We start from the raw sequence: 15313 nt of genomic DNA, 5'->3' as shown, positions 1-15313 counted from the left end.
TATTCTCGCTGTTGAAAAATGCGTAAGTAATACGACTCTTCGAATCTATCAGAACCTCGCCTGAGGAGGGATCTATTTTATTTTATCGCGAGGACTGCGAGGTGTCGGGGGCGGAGGTGGAGGTGGAGGTGGAGGTTCTCGCCGGTTTACGAGGGGTTGCCGTGTAAATCTGTGGGGTCGTTAAGGGGAGAGCTACGAAGGCGTAAAGCAGTAAAGTGAAATCGGCGAGCAGAATCACGTTAGCCTCCCTCACTCCCGCCCCTCATTCGGATCCCTGGCATTTCAACAAAGAGTCGGCGCCTTGTTCGCAGGCTTTTTGCCGCCCCGAACCACTTCAACTCACTTTTCAGGCTGACTATACTTGTGTACGGGGGAAAAAGTCGAGCTGGAGACTTGGGTAATTTTTTTTTCTTCTGTTCTCAATATCACCTCTATTGAAATGCAACGAGGGAATTTCCATTTCATCTTACCTACTCTGTCATTGCGAAGAAACAAAATCATGTATTCATCATTACCTTACATTACCTTCATTCGAATCTGCTCTATGATTGACGTAGAACGATAATCACGTGTGTTCGTTTATATCGTGAGATGTTTACTTTTAGAATTGCAAAAATTGCTACACGTCGTGATGGGATTATTTTCGAAATCGTTCAAAAAAGATTTCGCTGACCAACACCTACTTCTGTAGGCAACCGAGATCATTGAGTGATATTTTTCAATAAATTTTAAATTCACATGATTTACAATAACCCATTTCAAGTAGTCTTGTGTTGCAAATTTGATAATTCGTTTTACTGATTCATATTCATCATGAAGTTATGATGGTTCAACTAATTAAAAAATTTGCGTACAATATTCTGAATGTATAGACGAAATGGCCCGTTTCATCTTTTCTTCAGACGTGACGAACAGAATTGCTTCTATGGGTTATAAATTCTTTACTTGTCTACCAATATCGATACCTTGTGATAAATTTATGAGAAACGACGGAATATGAATCAACATTTTTTCATTAAAAAGCTTTGGACTCGATCAGTGGAATGTCAGTATCGTAATAATTTGATAAATCAATGGAATACAACGAATATTACAGTAAGTTGTCATCTTGTTGTTCTCGATGGTGAGAATATTAAAGTTAAGACATTTGTGGTAGATTGTATATTGTGGCAGAGCGAATCCTTTCTCGACTTGCCCATCCTATCGCACGTGGCGAAGATCGCTATCTCTCGCATATTTATAGCCGCCCTTTTCGACCTTTTGTATGTGTAGGAGACGTGATATACGCAACCTGTGTCGGTAAATATTGAAGATGACGAGTTGCGTCGTCCCTACACAGTCGTTCGCGATCTCGTTAAATGGTGCGTTACGATTCGAGGTGATAATTATTGATCCTGTTTATGTTCCAGAGAAATTCAATATCCCCAGCAGAAAGAGAGAAGTATAGCCGACCAAGAAGCACTCCGGATCCACAACACCACGATCATATGCATCTTAAGAAGATGAAAAAGGAGCAAGACAAAGATATCGGACACGTAAGTAGTTAATTTTTCTATTTCTGTCACCTCATGTATTTTAATGAGCGAAAGTAAGTTTATAAAGGATTCACGTTGACTAATCATACTGTCTCGCATGAAATTCACAGTATCGACAACTGCAAATTTGCAGTTAATTTTCCTGTCTATCTTACTGTTTACTAATTTTATTACATTTTGTGACTACGTAGCATTCACTGTCGCATTGTTAATGCAGAATTAATTTGTTCATGTAACTTCTCCGGTTTTTCATGCGCCAATTCGGTCGCGAGAACAGTTTTTGGACTCCCGCCACCTGGCGGAGAATCCCGAATCGAGGATTGCCAGCCACAGAATGCCTTCAATTATTCTCACGTTGTTGAAGATTAGTCCGATCTCATTTCTCTCGGCCTCTCGACAAAATAACTTTATTTTATATTTCCCATGACATTTCAGAGATAGTACGGGAGGTTCTGTTAAAATTTCATGACAATCATCATTTATCATAAAATAATTAGTGAATAAATTTGACGTAATCAACTTGAATATTCGATCTTCGTATTGATAAAAATGGTGGTCGACGGGCTACCTAGAAATAAGAGAATGACTGTGTTAAATGACATTTATTTTGATTATCATCAAAGCTTACGAATCGGTGATATAAAAATATTTTTTAAAAGTTTTGTTTCACGTAATAATGATGCCAAGAAATATATATTCCGGTAATCGAATTAGCACTTATTATAGTACCACGTATTGTGATACGTTTTCAGTCCTTATTCTTGCATTAAACAAAAAAGTTTTTGAATATTTTTGATTGGCATACATATAGAATTACGCTGATTGCGACATAGTCACGTCAGTACTGCGTAGGCTTTGATAATAGTATAGAAAAACAGTGACATTTTACTCTGTCTATAAGGACTAGCATCCTGTTAACTTGAAAATCTGTGGTGCAAATATTATAATGTAAAAAAAAGAGTTGCATATAAAGAATAGTGAGTAAACTTAACGTGTAAATATAGCGACTCAGTTTGCAAAAATATTAATGCCATTCATTCGTCCAATGTATTCAGCAGAGTGACGGAGAGAAAAGCGACCAGGACCTAGTGGTAGACGACGCTAGCGAGGGCCCGACGAGTCCAACGGCAAACGGCACTTCGTCGCCACGAGAGAACGGCCTGGACAAGCTCGGCCCGTCTTCGGTGCAGATGAGCAGCCAGGTAAAGAAGGAAGTCCCACCACCCTCGCCGAGAAGCGGTACGAGCAGCAACGCCAGCACACCGTCGGCGAAGAAGATGGAAGAGCGGGAAAAGCCGCCGACGCCGATATCGAAACCCGTCACGCCGACGTCTGCCGGAGGCAGCAGCTCTGGATCTGGCGGGCTCAAATCTTCCAGTTCGAGCAAACCTCTCGTTTCCGCCTCGGCTGTCGGACCTTATCCTCAGCACTACCCGCCCCCGCATCACCCGCCTGCAGGACCCCATGTCGACATGCTCGGGTACCCGCCCGGCGCTCTCAACGGATATCCAGCGAGGCCGCCTCTTCAACAATTGTACGACCCTCACGGAGGGATGAGAGCACCTTTGGGACCACTGGGTGTTCCGGGAGGAAAACCGTTAGTAATTCTCTCTTCCCACTTTCTTCCTAGTGTTTATATTTCATGCTTGTAATATATGCGTCGGAGTCAGGTTGTTCCCTGCAGTATTGCGTGTTATCTCTAGGGAGGGAGGTTTATTCTGGAGTACGATGCTATTGTTAAGACAGCAGATTCCAGTCGCGCGGATTTAGAATACAAGATGTTCTGTCAATATGTTTTTATGAACTGTACTCGCTTCCTGTGTATGAGGTAAAACAGACCTTGTATCCTACTTTAAGGTAGTACATAATTTGGGTTTGGAGTTTTCCAGGTGAGGGTAAAAACTCAGGAAGATCATATAAAAAAGAAGAGTCACAGTATTGGATTCTCAGAAATACAAATATCTACTTCTTATATTTCCGTAATGTGGAAAGCCGGAATATTAAAAAGTTCTTGAAGTACAAAAATGGTCAAATCATATTAATTAAAGTATAACGTATCGTCAGAATTCTGTCATAATTTAGGGTAAATCAAATTATAGTATGTGGAACAATTCGATACTTTGCCTTTCTCTGATTTAAGCCTTCTACATCTTACAAATTTTAATCCTAACTCTATCGCGAAAAGTGGGAGATTTCCAGTGAGTGTGAAGTTTGCAGCATCAGCTAATCGCGAGACGAGTGCTGTAATCACACGAATCAGATATTGCCTATCCACTTTTGAAACGCTTTTTTTCTAAGATCTGTCGAGGAAAATTTGATTTGAGAAGAATCACATATAATATGATAATTTGAAAGAAATAGATCAAGGGCAATCAAGAGATCCAGAGGTACAGGCCTGCCTTCGTGAAACATAATCGTAACGTGCAAACTTCAGGATTCACTCATTGTCCGCCGTATGGCGTAATTGGCAGTGCATAAAGTCCGTGTATAAAATTGAGTTATCGGAAATATAACTTGCCAAGCATGAGTGGGGACAAATTTTTTATCGGTAGAAAATTTTTCTCTCAAATTTAATTTATTAATTAAAAACAATGTAAAATTTGTATTTTCGAATTTCGTTCTCATTTTTCTGTAGAATACGATAATGAATCGAAACAAATGATTAATACGAAGGTGTACGTATTTTTCAATCGGTACTTCGAATATTATGATGCGAATAAGATTTCGGTTGTTACAAAAAAAAAATTCCTTCTAGAGAATTGACTTACGATTACAATGTAGGAATGGATTTCCATTGATGTAGGGAGCTGAAATTATGACGCACTGTTTTTGAACGATTCAGGGCATGTTTGAACGGCATTAGTCTGAAAACTCTTCCATCCCAAATTAGGCATAGGTAATTAAACTAAGCATATTCGTACACATAGCTAATTTATAAATTTCGATTTATGAATATTTACCATAGAATATTTTTGAAACCCAATTTCCTCATATTATGTTCCGAATTTACTTTTCAGAGCATACAGTTTCCATGTATCGAGTGAGGGTCAGATGCAGCCAGTCCCTTTTCCCCCAGATGCCTTGATTGGTCCTGGCATACCTAGGCATGCACGTCAGATAAACACGCTGACGCATGGGGAGGTTGTCTGTGCAGTGACGATCTCCAATCCTACAAAGTATGTCTACACCGGAGGTAAAGGATGTGTCAAGGTGTGGGACATCAGCCAAGGGGTTAGTGGAAGTGCAAAACCGGTATCGCAGCTGGACTGTCTGCAGAGGGACAACTACATCAGATCAGTAAAACTCCTTCCGGATGGACGGACATTGATTGTGGGTGGAGAAGCGAGCAATCTCAGCATATGGGATTTGGCGAGTCCTACACCCCGCATTAAGGCTGAACTAACCTCCTCAGCGCCAGCCTGCTACGCCTTAGCCATTTCCCCAGATTCCAAGGTCTGCTTCAGCTGCTGCAGCGATGGCAACATTGCAGTCTGGGATCTGCAAAACCAGACACTAGTTCGGCAGTTCCAGGGACACACGGATGGTGCTTCGTGCATAGACATCTCCGCCGATGGCTCGAAACTTTGGACCGGAGGTCTGGATAATACTGTAAGATCCTGGGACCTCCGCGAGGGCAGACAACTTCAACAGCACGACTTCACATCCCAGATATTCTCCCTCGGCTACTGTCCATCCGGAGAGTGGCTTGCCGTTGGAATGGAGAATTCGAACGTGGAAGTTCTACATGCCACGAAACCCGACAAGTATCAGTTACATCTCCACGAATCCTGTGTTCTGTCTCTTCGATTCGCATCTTGTGGAAAATGGTTTGTCTCTACTGGAAAGGACAACCTTCTGAATGCCTGGCGCACACCTTATGGAGCTTCAATTTTCCAGGTGATTACATGCGAATTAAAATGGGAGTTATACTTTGGCAAGTGGTGTCATTGGGTTATTGTTTTGTTTTAGTCAAAGGAATCATCCTCCGTGTTGAGCTGCGACATATCTACGGACGACAAGTACATTGTTACCGGTTCTGGCGACAAGAAAGCAACGGTCTATGAAGTAATATACTAGGTGCGCAATTGACCTCAAAAAGCTTGTTAATACATACTTAAGATGTACGCTTGTTAAGAATATTTATGAAATTAATATACTTAGTGAAACCCCCATTGCCAGAAAAATCTGATCTGCTACGATTGTGAAAACTATATGCATTAAAAAATCCAATTCAGCTGTCGAATGAATTCCACAGACTAAATTGTAATATAGCAATCAACGCCTGTCTGGTTCACCCTAACTCCGAATTATAGGAACTACCATTCGATTAATAATTATGTAGTAGAACAAAGTCGTAAAATTTTTGGTGAATCGCTTTGTGCAAGCAAATGGCGCCATAATTAACCCGAATTACGGACTGATTAAAGTACGGAAGAATTAGATTCTAGGAACTGAAGTTATATTAAATATACATTCAAGACGTAACAATAGATATTTAAGATTGTATAGACACCTAATCTTATAAGTAGAGAATGAAATGTATGACGAGTTATGATTATTGTCATCACAATTTTGATTATCGACATTATTATTATTATTATTATTATTATTATTATTATTATTATTATTATAAAGTAAATGCGAACATTTTTTCTAATAATGGATGAATATTATAAATTTATGGTGACCGTTACTTTGATCATTTTGGATTTTTTTCAATTTCCCCGAAAATATGTTTATATAAAATGAAGAAAATGTCTGTCAAATATAAACATTTCCGAATAATATTAACATGTGCTACCCTTCGCGTAATTGAAATTTTAAATGTATAGTATACTGAAATTTTTTATGCTTAATTATTTTCTTTTCATGAATTCAAATCTATAAAAGAAATTTATTTGATGCTTAGAGTAATATTTATACTTCCGACTAAATATCGGATCAAAAAAAAAATACATACATTGAATCTCAAATCTTTCTTATATTTCACAAAACCATAGTTTTTACGGTTTAATTGAGTGTCATTTTATGTGGAATATGCACACTCCGTGCCGAATTGTTTTATTCCTAGGTTTAGGAAGTATAACATTGTTCTCATGCATGAAATTGATTTTTTTTATCCATTTTAATTTATGAAAAGACAATAATTAAAGAACTGAAATTAAAGTAAAAATAATTGAAGAAATGAAAATTTTAATCTATTTTACATTCAAAATTTCAATCGCCCGGTGGCACGTGTTAATATTACTTGGACATTTTTTTCATCTAATACGAAAATATTTCTGGGGAGAGATTGAAAAAATTCCAAAACGACCACAGTAACGGACACATGTATAAGTATATATATTAGGGTGTTGCACGAAAAAATAATTGCGAATTTCCATCGTGTCACCCTCTAAAAAACTTGTTTGGATTGAAAGAAAGGTTATCTCCAAAGATGAGCGTTCTACGTTAAGTCTAAGATGGCGCGCTCATTCGATTTTTAAAATTTTCAAAAAACTGAAAAATTGATTGAGTACAATCCTAAACGTAACGTACAATGCTCATCGAACGAGAGAATCTTTCTTTCAACCCAAAAAAAACTTCTGACAACCCGGTTGAATATTTAGAAATAATGAGTCGAGCGACTTTCTTTGTCATTTTTACTCATAGACAAAGCTTATACCACGTGTCAAACAGCAAGGACAACGCATTTATTGCTGATTCTATATCTATATAACGTTAGGGTGTTTCTGAAAAAAATAATTTGCGAATTTCCACCATGACATGAACGATCTACGTTACGTCTAAGATGGCGCTATTTCGATTTTTCACTTTTTTCGAACAGAACGCTCACCTTCAGAGAGAATATTTCTTTCAACCCAAACAAACTTCTCAGAGGGTGCCACGATAGAAATTTGGAAATTATTCTTTCGTGCAACACTCTAATTTATATATTACCATATGTATGTATATATGTATACCTAAATTCAATGATCAAAGATTTTTCATTACATACAATCGTTATTATATACCATGTATATTTTCGTTAGAGAAAACGTTCGCTACTATTGTAAAATAAAACCCTTTTATTGCGCGAATGTAAAAAAATTGCTTTCATCCTCAAGATATACAGTGAATCGAGATCAATATCTCAAAAGAGTGAATGGGGGGAAGGAGAAAGCGGATGGGGGATACCTGATGACGTATTGAATTTACACGTAGACATCTAAATTTTAAATTAGGCGTAATAATTCTGTTGGTAAAAAATAAATAAAATAATGTCATAGTTATATACATTATATAGTCTCGCAAATAAGTGTTCTTTCTGCAAATTTACGTACCTACGTATAATTTCTTACATAAAAGCATACAAGTTATAATTAATGATAAACTCTGCGATATCCGACGTATGACATATGTATTTAGATACGTGTACATATATCGTATGTCTAATATTATCACGATCAATATTATTAAAAAAAAAAGAGAGAAGAAAACATAATAACCGACACGTATCGTAATCTACCGCAGTTCACACTGCATTTAACGAGATATTTAACGATATTTTTGTGACTGTCATGTGAACACTTAAACACTAAAGTGAACAACAATAGCAAAATTTGGCGAAAAGGCGAGATGAATTTTTATCGATAGATTCTAATATTAGGCAACGTCAGCTATGGCTACAGTTCTTACTCTCTCGTTAAAATTCGATAAAAATTCAAAAAGCGATTCGCTCAATTGAGTCAGGCCTAGATAATTATTAGCTAGCGCATTACACGGAGCCGAATTAGTAATGTGAGAACCAGATGCAAACGGATATTTATATTTTGTTACAGGATGACATAATGACACTGCTGTGGTGGTAGCAAATCAGATTAAAACGATCTTCACCAAATTGTATTATATATAAGTTTATTATTAATACGAAATATGTATAACATCAGTTTGCAACGATCACAGCACCGATAATAGACCAATAGAAACAACGATACCTCAACAAGACTCAATAGTTAAATATCACTCAACAATCAAATTTATTACAAATCAATATTCTTTTACAATAAGCCAAATGAAAAATATGCATTTTTAGTGACTGTGGGCATTGCCCTGCATGTTTGAAATGTTCTCGAAATCTCAAGTTTTACGAAATTTTATTATTTTAAATACCATATCTTATAAATACATCAGCTACAAATGTATATTACGTGTCCACGATATCATATAAGATGAGCAGTCGGCCATTGCAATGCGTTTCTAACAAAAAACTCATTTCATGCACAGTTCATGTTGTTCCTATAACCACGCAAAAATTGTTTTTTTCGGCAATTAAATCATCGATACATAAAATTCTTCTTTTTCTCATTACCCTCCAATCACGTCTTCCGTATCCGAAACTATCTCAACATTAATTCCTGATGAAACTTATGGATAACAAACGTACAATACAAACTTGTTTGTCATCCTGTATGTATCTCGAGATACGCGACAAAAGTGTTACCGTTAAGGTAGTAGTATTTATCAAGAGAATAAACCAACGATATATTTCGGCACAAGAAAAAATTCTGCCAGTGACAAATACAATTTCTACATCTCAACGATTTACACTCTGCTTAAATCGATTACAATTATATTCTTCTACGGATTTCGGTATAAATAGATTTCCATTTAAAACAAAACATTCCTTTTTAACTGGTGAGAGTATGCATATTTTAATTTTTATATCTGCAAAACACACCATTGCAACGAACAAATCAAACTTGTGTTTACGCATTATTCCAATCACATTTCAACAGTATATCATAATGTATCAGGCCGAGATCCACATACTAGACGTAGATTGCAGATCAGGTATTTTTTTGGATACGAAACTTATTAATACCGCAATATATCAAAACCTGTCTTTTGAGACCAGAAATATGTTGAACAAATGTATAAGACAAGAAATGATCATGTGAGAAACTCACAATCAGTAATTTCATCGTTTTCGATGAATGTATACGAACTTTTAATCGGTTTCAATTTTTAAAAAAATGCCCATTTCAGATATATCTACAGAAAAGGTTTATTGCTAGGTTTTGTTGATTATGTATTAGTTTATTTCCGTTCGCATATTAAATGAAAAACACTATCGTTTAGAAATTATTACGTAACGTATCACAAATAATATACAACATAAATTTGATTCGCAAATTGTGCAACGGTTAAAAGTTTTATTAATTGCACAATTTGAGGTTCGTATTACAGTGACTAATATATATAAAATATTTTATTCATCGTTCGTATTTTCTCCTTTCTCTTTTCACAGATCACAGCAGGTCACCTTCTATTTTACCCAAAATTTATAAAATTCACTATCTTATCAAGTCTACAAACATCCTTCATACGATAATGTTTTGTACTACTAACATATTACGAACTTTCCATCAATAAGTGTTGCACAAATGTCATCGTACAATATCGAGATGTGGTCATCTTCCGCGTAATGTAATTCTACTTTTTTTCAAGTAATCTGTGAATAAGATATCACTGAGTTTTAAAATCTCAATTACGTTATAGTATAATAGTTGGCATATTTGAATTTAAACGACAGTATACGATCAACAGCTCTGTTACTATCGTCAAGGCTGGAACTAACGAGAATACGGTTACTAAATAAACTCACCATTCCTAGACCATTGTCTTCGGATATTCTCGGTAGAGACGGAACCTTAGGTTTGATTCAGGTTATGGGTGCGTCAAAACGCGATGGTGCTGAGAAGTTGTAATTCCGGATAGCTCTAATTCGATGGTAAATAGATGAACACATGGCCTGTTGCTCTTCCACTGTGAAATTCAAATTTCTACTTGCCGGCGTTGCCTGAAGAACATAAAGACGGATACCCCTGGGTAAATTTTTGTGACCAGTTTTCGGCGAGCAAGTGGGCCCAGATGGGCCTAGGAGAGGAAGACTGTTTTGCTCTATCGACTCTACCTAACGAGCTCACACCGACATTCGTAGCAGCCAAAGGAGTGTCAGTATAAAAGCTTGAGATTGAGTCGGTATAAAGTGAGTACGTAAGACTACTTGTCGACTGCGACTTAGAAATGACGATCAGCTCGATCATCCCCGTGTGAAGACATGTAACCGCGTCCACCGCCAACCACCCCAACTATCTCCGAGCATCTCCAACCACCGACAACCACCTCCGACCACTTCCGATCACCTTCGTCCTCCACGTTCACCTCGTCCCCCTCTTCCTGCTCCTTCTCCACCCCCTCACGGTCGTCGTCGTCCTCGTCCTCTTCGACCACTGCCAACCACCTCCAAACACCTCCTATGTTGACTCCTACGTAACACAGGCTTCGCAATGATAAACCCAAGCCAGTATTTAGCCTGTGTGTACTTACCGACTTGTCGGTGATACAAGAAATTAATAATGAGAATAAGTTTCTTCCAAAACTCGTAGCGAAACAGTGATTTAATTAAAGTTAGGTACCCGAAAGAAGAATGTATACATAGATCGTAAATAGTAATAGATCAGATGTAGTAATTATGCAGAGAACAAACAGTATATATTTATGTGCAGTCCATGTACGATATTAATATATATGATCCATTCACGATTAATACGTAATGCATACTGTAAATTTTATAATTTTCCAAGAGACAAACTAGATGACCTACAATAATACGTCTATAATATGAAAAGTGAAGAATTATTCATTTCGAAATGGGATTCTATTCGATACGCGCTCGATGTATTCCATAACATTAATATTCATAATTATTCCAACAACTTTTCATTTGCTCTCTCGATCTTGAATTTTCGTAGGCATAGAATCGAAACGCTGTTTTATCTAGTCGCAAGTGACATATCTACGTTGGGTAGAGAAGCAGAATTATTTTTCGAAAAGTGTTCGTATGGAAAAAATTTCAGAGTAACTGTAAAACATCACGGATGCGCTAATTTTGATCGAGATGAAATGGATGCTTCGTATATGAGACAGTATTTAACGCAGTGTCCTGATTTAAAGACCTAAAAAGGTGATTGTCGGCGATTTTTTTTTTTTTTGATAGGGAGAGATAGAACGAAGTTTCTTAAAACTTCGAGTGGATTTTAACACATATTTAAAAGGTACGAGCGAAAATTTTTATCATACAAGTGTCGCAGTACGGCAGCGTTATTAGCTGACTCGCTAACTGAAAAATATGTCTTGAATCAACGGCTGACCATCGAAGGGCCTGGCCGCTTGAGTCTGAAGTCGGCAGGAAAGATAAAGTGCGTATTTCTTGTCTGAATTGTAAGGATTGAAATCATAATGCATTATATCATATCATCGTACATCATACATCATGCGTCATCTTGCATCATACATCATACAGCATACATAGTATTGAAGTTTGAAACCAAAGTTGGATGTTCGGAAACTGACGACACCCAAAATTTTTTTTTCTCATGACGTCATCGATCTATAGTAATCTAAAATCGGCTAGCCGAGTTCCTCAGTCCGGTAACAACCGCGCAGTAGAGCGGACGGATGAGAGTCGCGCTCCGCAAATTTCGAGTACCGGGTTCTCTACCTCCTGGATCCTGCGCTCCGGGTCCGCGTCCTAGTGCAACTCGAGTTCCGGGACAAGCGCTCCGTAGTTTCTATGCTCCAGGTCCGGTACCTGGTGAAACTCGACTTCCAGGACAAGCGCTCCGTGGTTCCTGCGCTCCAGATACGCTACCTGATAAAAGTCTACTTCCGGGACAAGTGCTCCGTGGTTCCTGCGCTCCAGGTCCGCGACCTGGTGAAACTCTACTCCCAGAACAAGCGCTCCATAGTTTCTGCGCTCAAGGTCCACTACCTGCAGTAACTCGACTTCCAGGACAAGCGCTCCGTAGTTCTGGCTGTCCAGGTCCTTGAAGTGGTGACTTTCGACCTTCAGGACTAATTTTCTGTAGATTTGGCTGTCGAGGTCCTCCACCTGGTGGATCTCGACCTCCAGGACAAGCGCCCCGTGGTTTTGGCTGTCCAGGTACTTGAACTGGCGATTTTTGACGTTAAGGACTAATTTTTAAGTTTACAACTTTGATTATTGAAAACGTTATGATACGTACTATCAAACCAATATGCATGCTTCAGATAAAATTTTAAATTCGAAAAAAAACTGAACGACCAAGATCAACAAATTGCAGTTGGTGACTAGTTAGCATGGTATACATAGGAATACATGAAAATAACGTCATTTTTCACGCAAGCCTAAATTCAGTAGCTATAAATGCGCTAATGAAATATCTATATAATTTTTCACAAAACTTCTCATAAACTTTTTGGTAAAATCTGTCAATAAAAAAATTATTATCATCCTTCCACAATATTTTTGATGTGTTCTAATTTTTACTGAAATTATTTATTAGCATCCGAGGTGTAACCCGAGGTGGTGAGCGGTGGTCGTGGGAAGTGGTTGGCAGTGGTTGGAGGTGATCGAGGTGAACGAGGAGGAGAAGGCCGCGGAAGACGAGGAGAACGAGGATTTGTGAACGGTGAGTAAACCAGTTTTCTAATATTTAATAGCAATTGTAAATATATTTTATTTCAAATGTTTCAAACTTGTCACGTTTAAAATGCATTATTTAAATTCGTTTTTTGCGCAAGCACAAATTCAGTAGCTATGAATGAGCTTATGCAATTTATTATATTATTAATTATTTAATTAATAAATTACTCAATTATATAAATCCTAACATAATATTTTCGATGTGTTCTTATACTGAAAATATTTATTACTATTCAAGGTATAAGCTGGGGTGGTTGGCGGTGGTTGGAGGTGGACGAGGAAGAGGACGAGGTGGACGAGGATTTGTGCTCGGTGAGTAAAACATTTTCATAATATTTGGTGGCAATTGTAATTATATTTCATGTGAAATATTTCAAACATGTCATGTTTGCAATAAATTATTTCAATTCATTTTTCGCGCAAGCACATATTCAGTAGCTATCAATGCGAGAATAAAATTTATTATATTATTAATTAATTAATTAATTATATTGATCCTCACACAATATTTTTAATTCTTTCCTATACTGAGAATATTTATTATTATTCCAGGTATAACCCGAGGTGGTTGGCGGAGGTCCTTGGAGGTGGTTAGCGGTGGATGGTGGCGGTCGAACTGGACGAGGAGGAGGACGACGAAGACGAGGAGAACACGGTGGACGAGGAGGACGAGGATTTGTGCTCGGTGAGTTTAACATCATTATAATATTTGATGAAGTAGGATTAGGAATGGAAGGAAGAGTAGAAGTGGGATCGAGAGTAGGAGTAGGAGTAGGAGTGGGAGTAGAAGTAGAAGTACGAATAGAAGAAGGATCAGGAGTAGGTGTAGGATCAGGAACAGAATCAGGAGTAGGTGTGGGATCAGGTGAAGAAGTAGTATTATGAGTAGAAGTAGGAGTAGGATCAGGAGTAGGTGTAGAAATAGGAGTGGTAGTAGTAATAGCAGCAGGGTGCAAGGGAAGGGGGCGGGGGGGGGGGGGGGGGGCAGAGAAGAGAAACCAAATACAAAATAGTAACAGCTCTTTGCCGCAGCATAGATCCATACAAGATTCCAAGGTAGGCATCTTAGATTTACGAGCAAAGTCTGATTAGTACTTTGTCAATCTTGTTAGACCGATGAGATACGTTTCTAACCTGACAAAAATATATTGAAAATTTACAGTATTTGACAACAGTGATACCTTATCACATGGACAGTGGCCCACCTGATAATCAAGCTTTACAAGTCCTCATTATGAGTAAGTTTTACAAGTTCTTAGTAACAGTACCAACAATTACGTAATAACTTCATTCGAAATTAATAATATGTTTTTGTTTTCAGTATTAAAGGCTATTGATGAGGATAGTCCAACGGTGCCCACATTATTAACGGACTACATATTGAAAGGTGGGTTGATTTCTTTCACCTTGTCTTGAATCCGTGCGAGATAAACACTTGTATATTTCACGGTCCAGTTATTATCATGAGGTTCAAGTTCGTAATGTTATTCAGGCTATGAATTTTTAGAAAAACTTGGAATACAACTTCAGGATTGTCTGAAAATAAGTAAACCGTAATAAACCAAATTATAATCATATCAAGTTATCAGTAATAAGCAATTGCGGGTAAAATATTAGCTTACTTTTGTAAGTATTTATGAATATAGCCTCCATGAATATTCATTGTTGGTATATAAGGTCTGGCAACGTACCTACTTTCTGTAAGAGATGTTGAAGATTTTCACCATAATTATGTTTCAGTTCTGTGCCCCACCTAGTGATCCACTAGTACATATCCTCCGACGTGACATCGCTGTGCTACGTATAAAGAAGAAAAGATTTATTAAGATGCAGATTGCTCCTCTCTTCTTGCCATTGTGCTTTCATATAGCACCACAATAAATCTTATAGAAATGAGCTCTCATTGAGATTTCTCTGTATTTATAACTCGACGCGAGAAGGCAAAAATCAATGTAATGCCATCTGTAAGGTAATTGGACTCGTATTTGCACTACGAGAACTCGTTGGGCATTTTGCGGTGAAATTTGAAAAATTGTTGTACAAGAAATTAAATAACTATAAAAATGGATAAAAAATATTATCTCTAATAGTGAATGTAGCTAATACAGCTTTAACCGTATATTGATTATATTAATGATCTATTGTGACAAGATCGGAATTAGATAAGCTCTCTAAATACTCTTTTCTAGACTATTAATTTACATCATGTATATGTAAATGTATATTTCTTCACTTTATACAATCACTGCACTAGGATTACCCTTGCCAC

At 37.5% G+C, this 15313-nt stretch overlaps 3 protein-coding genes across 10 annotated transcripts in view; 2 read left to right on the top strand and 1 right to left on the bottom strand.

Annotated features, from left to right (window-relative positions):
* LOC124184913 (protein groucho-like) overlaps positions 1 to 6690 on the top strand; it is a 134896-nt gene extending 128206 nt beyond the window's left edge. For 5 of the 6 annotated variants that reach the window (XM_046575126.1, XM_046575125.1, XM_046575124.1 and 2 more), the window contains 4 exons: positions 1410 to 1535; positions 2591 to 3132; positions 4553 to 5432; positions 5505 to 6690. In XM_046575126.1, coding sequence (XP_046431082.1) covers positions 1410 to 1535; positions 2591 to 3132; positions 4553 to 5432; positions 5505 to 5612 — 1656 coding nt within the window. In that variant the 3' untranslated portion in view covers positions 5613 to 6690. The remainder of the gene's footprint in view (positions 1 to 1409; positions 1536 to 2590; positions 3133 to 4552; positions 5433 to 5504) is intronic. The other variant, XM_046575123.1, reaches the window with a different exon arrangement.
* Positions 1 to 15313, bottom strand: part of LOC124184990 (fasciculation and elongation protein zeta-2-like) — a 467596-nt gene that overhangs the window by 441569 nt on the left and 10714 nt on the right. The gene's annotated exons all lie outside the window — the stretch shown is intronic.
* On the top strand, positions 12176 to 15043 carry LOC124184989 (fasciculation and elongation protein zeta-2-like). 3 transcript variants are annotated; one of them, XM_046575289.1, is made up of 7 exons: positions 12199 to 12522; positions 12905 to 12976; positions 13336 to 13356; positions 13597 to 13729; positions 14207 to 14282; positions 14366 to 14431; positions 14785 to 15043. In XM_046575289.1, exons 4-7 carry the CDS (start codon positions 13646 to 13648, stop codon positions 14799 to 14801), a joined length of 243 nt encoding a protein of 80 aa, XP_046431245.1. In that variant the 5' UTR covers positions 12199 to 12522; positions 12905 to 12976; positions 13336 to 13356; positions 13597 to 13645; the 3' UTR covers positions 14802 to 15043. The 3 variants fall into 3 exon arrangements, with proteins under 3 accessions (XP_046431243.1, XP_046431245.1, XP_046431244.1); XM_046575287.1 differs by lacking the exon at positions 14785 to 15043 and having other exon boundaries at positions 12176 to 12522; positions 14366 to 14532; XM_046575288.1 differs by lacking the exons at positions 12199 to 12522; positions 14785 to 15043 and having other exon boundaries at positions 12857 to 12976; positions 14366 to 14532.

The sequence above is a fragment of the Neodiprion fabricii genome, chromosome 6 (genome assembly GCF_021155785.1).
Source record: "Neodiprion fabricii isolate iyNeoFabr1 chromosome 6, iyNeoFabr1.1, whole genome shotgun sequence".
Classification (NCBI taxonomy): domain Eukaryota; kingdom Metazoa; phylum Arthropoda; class Insecta; order Hymenoptera; family Diprionidae; genus Neodiprion; species Neodiprion fabricii.
This window is presented reverse-complemented; position numbering and strand designations above follow the sequence as displayed.

What these genes read in the sequence shown, in the direction of transcription:
- LOC124184989 (XM_046575287.1), top strand. Translation starts at nt 13,646, where the DNA reads ATGGTGGCGGTCGAACTGGACGAGGAGGAGGACGACGAAGACGAGGAG. An exon ending in AGGACGAGGATTTGTGCTCG is followed by an intron (nt 13,730 to 14,206) that starts GTGAGTTTAACA and finishes GAAAATTTACAG; the next exon opens with TATTTGACAACAGTGATACC. An exon ending in TTTACAAGTCCTCATTATGA is followed by an intron (nt 14,283 to 14,365) that starts GTAAGTTTTACA and finishes TTTTGTTTTCAG; the next exon opens with TATTAAAGGCTATTGATGAG.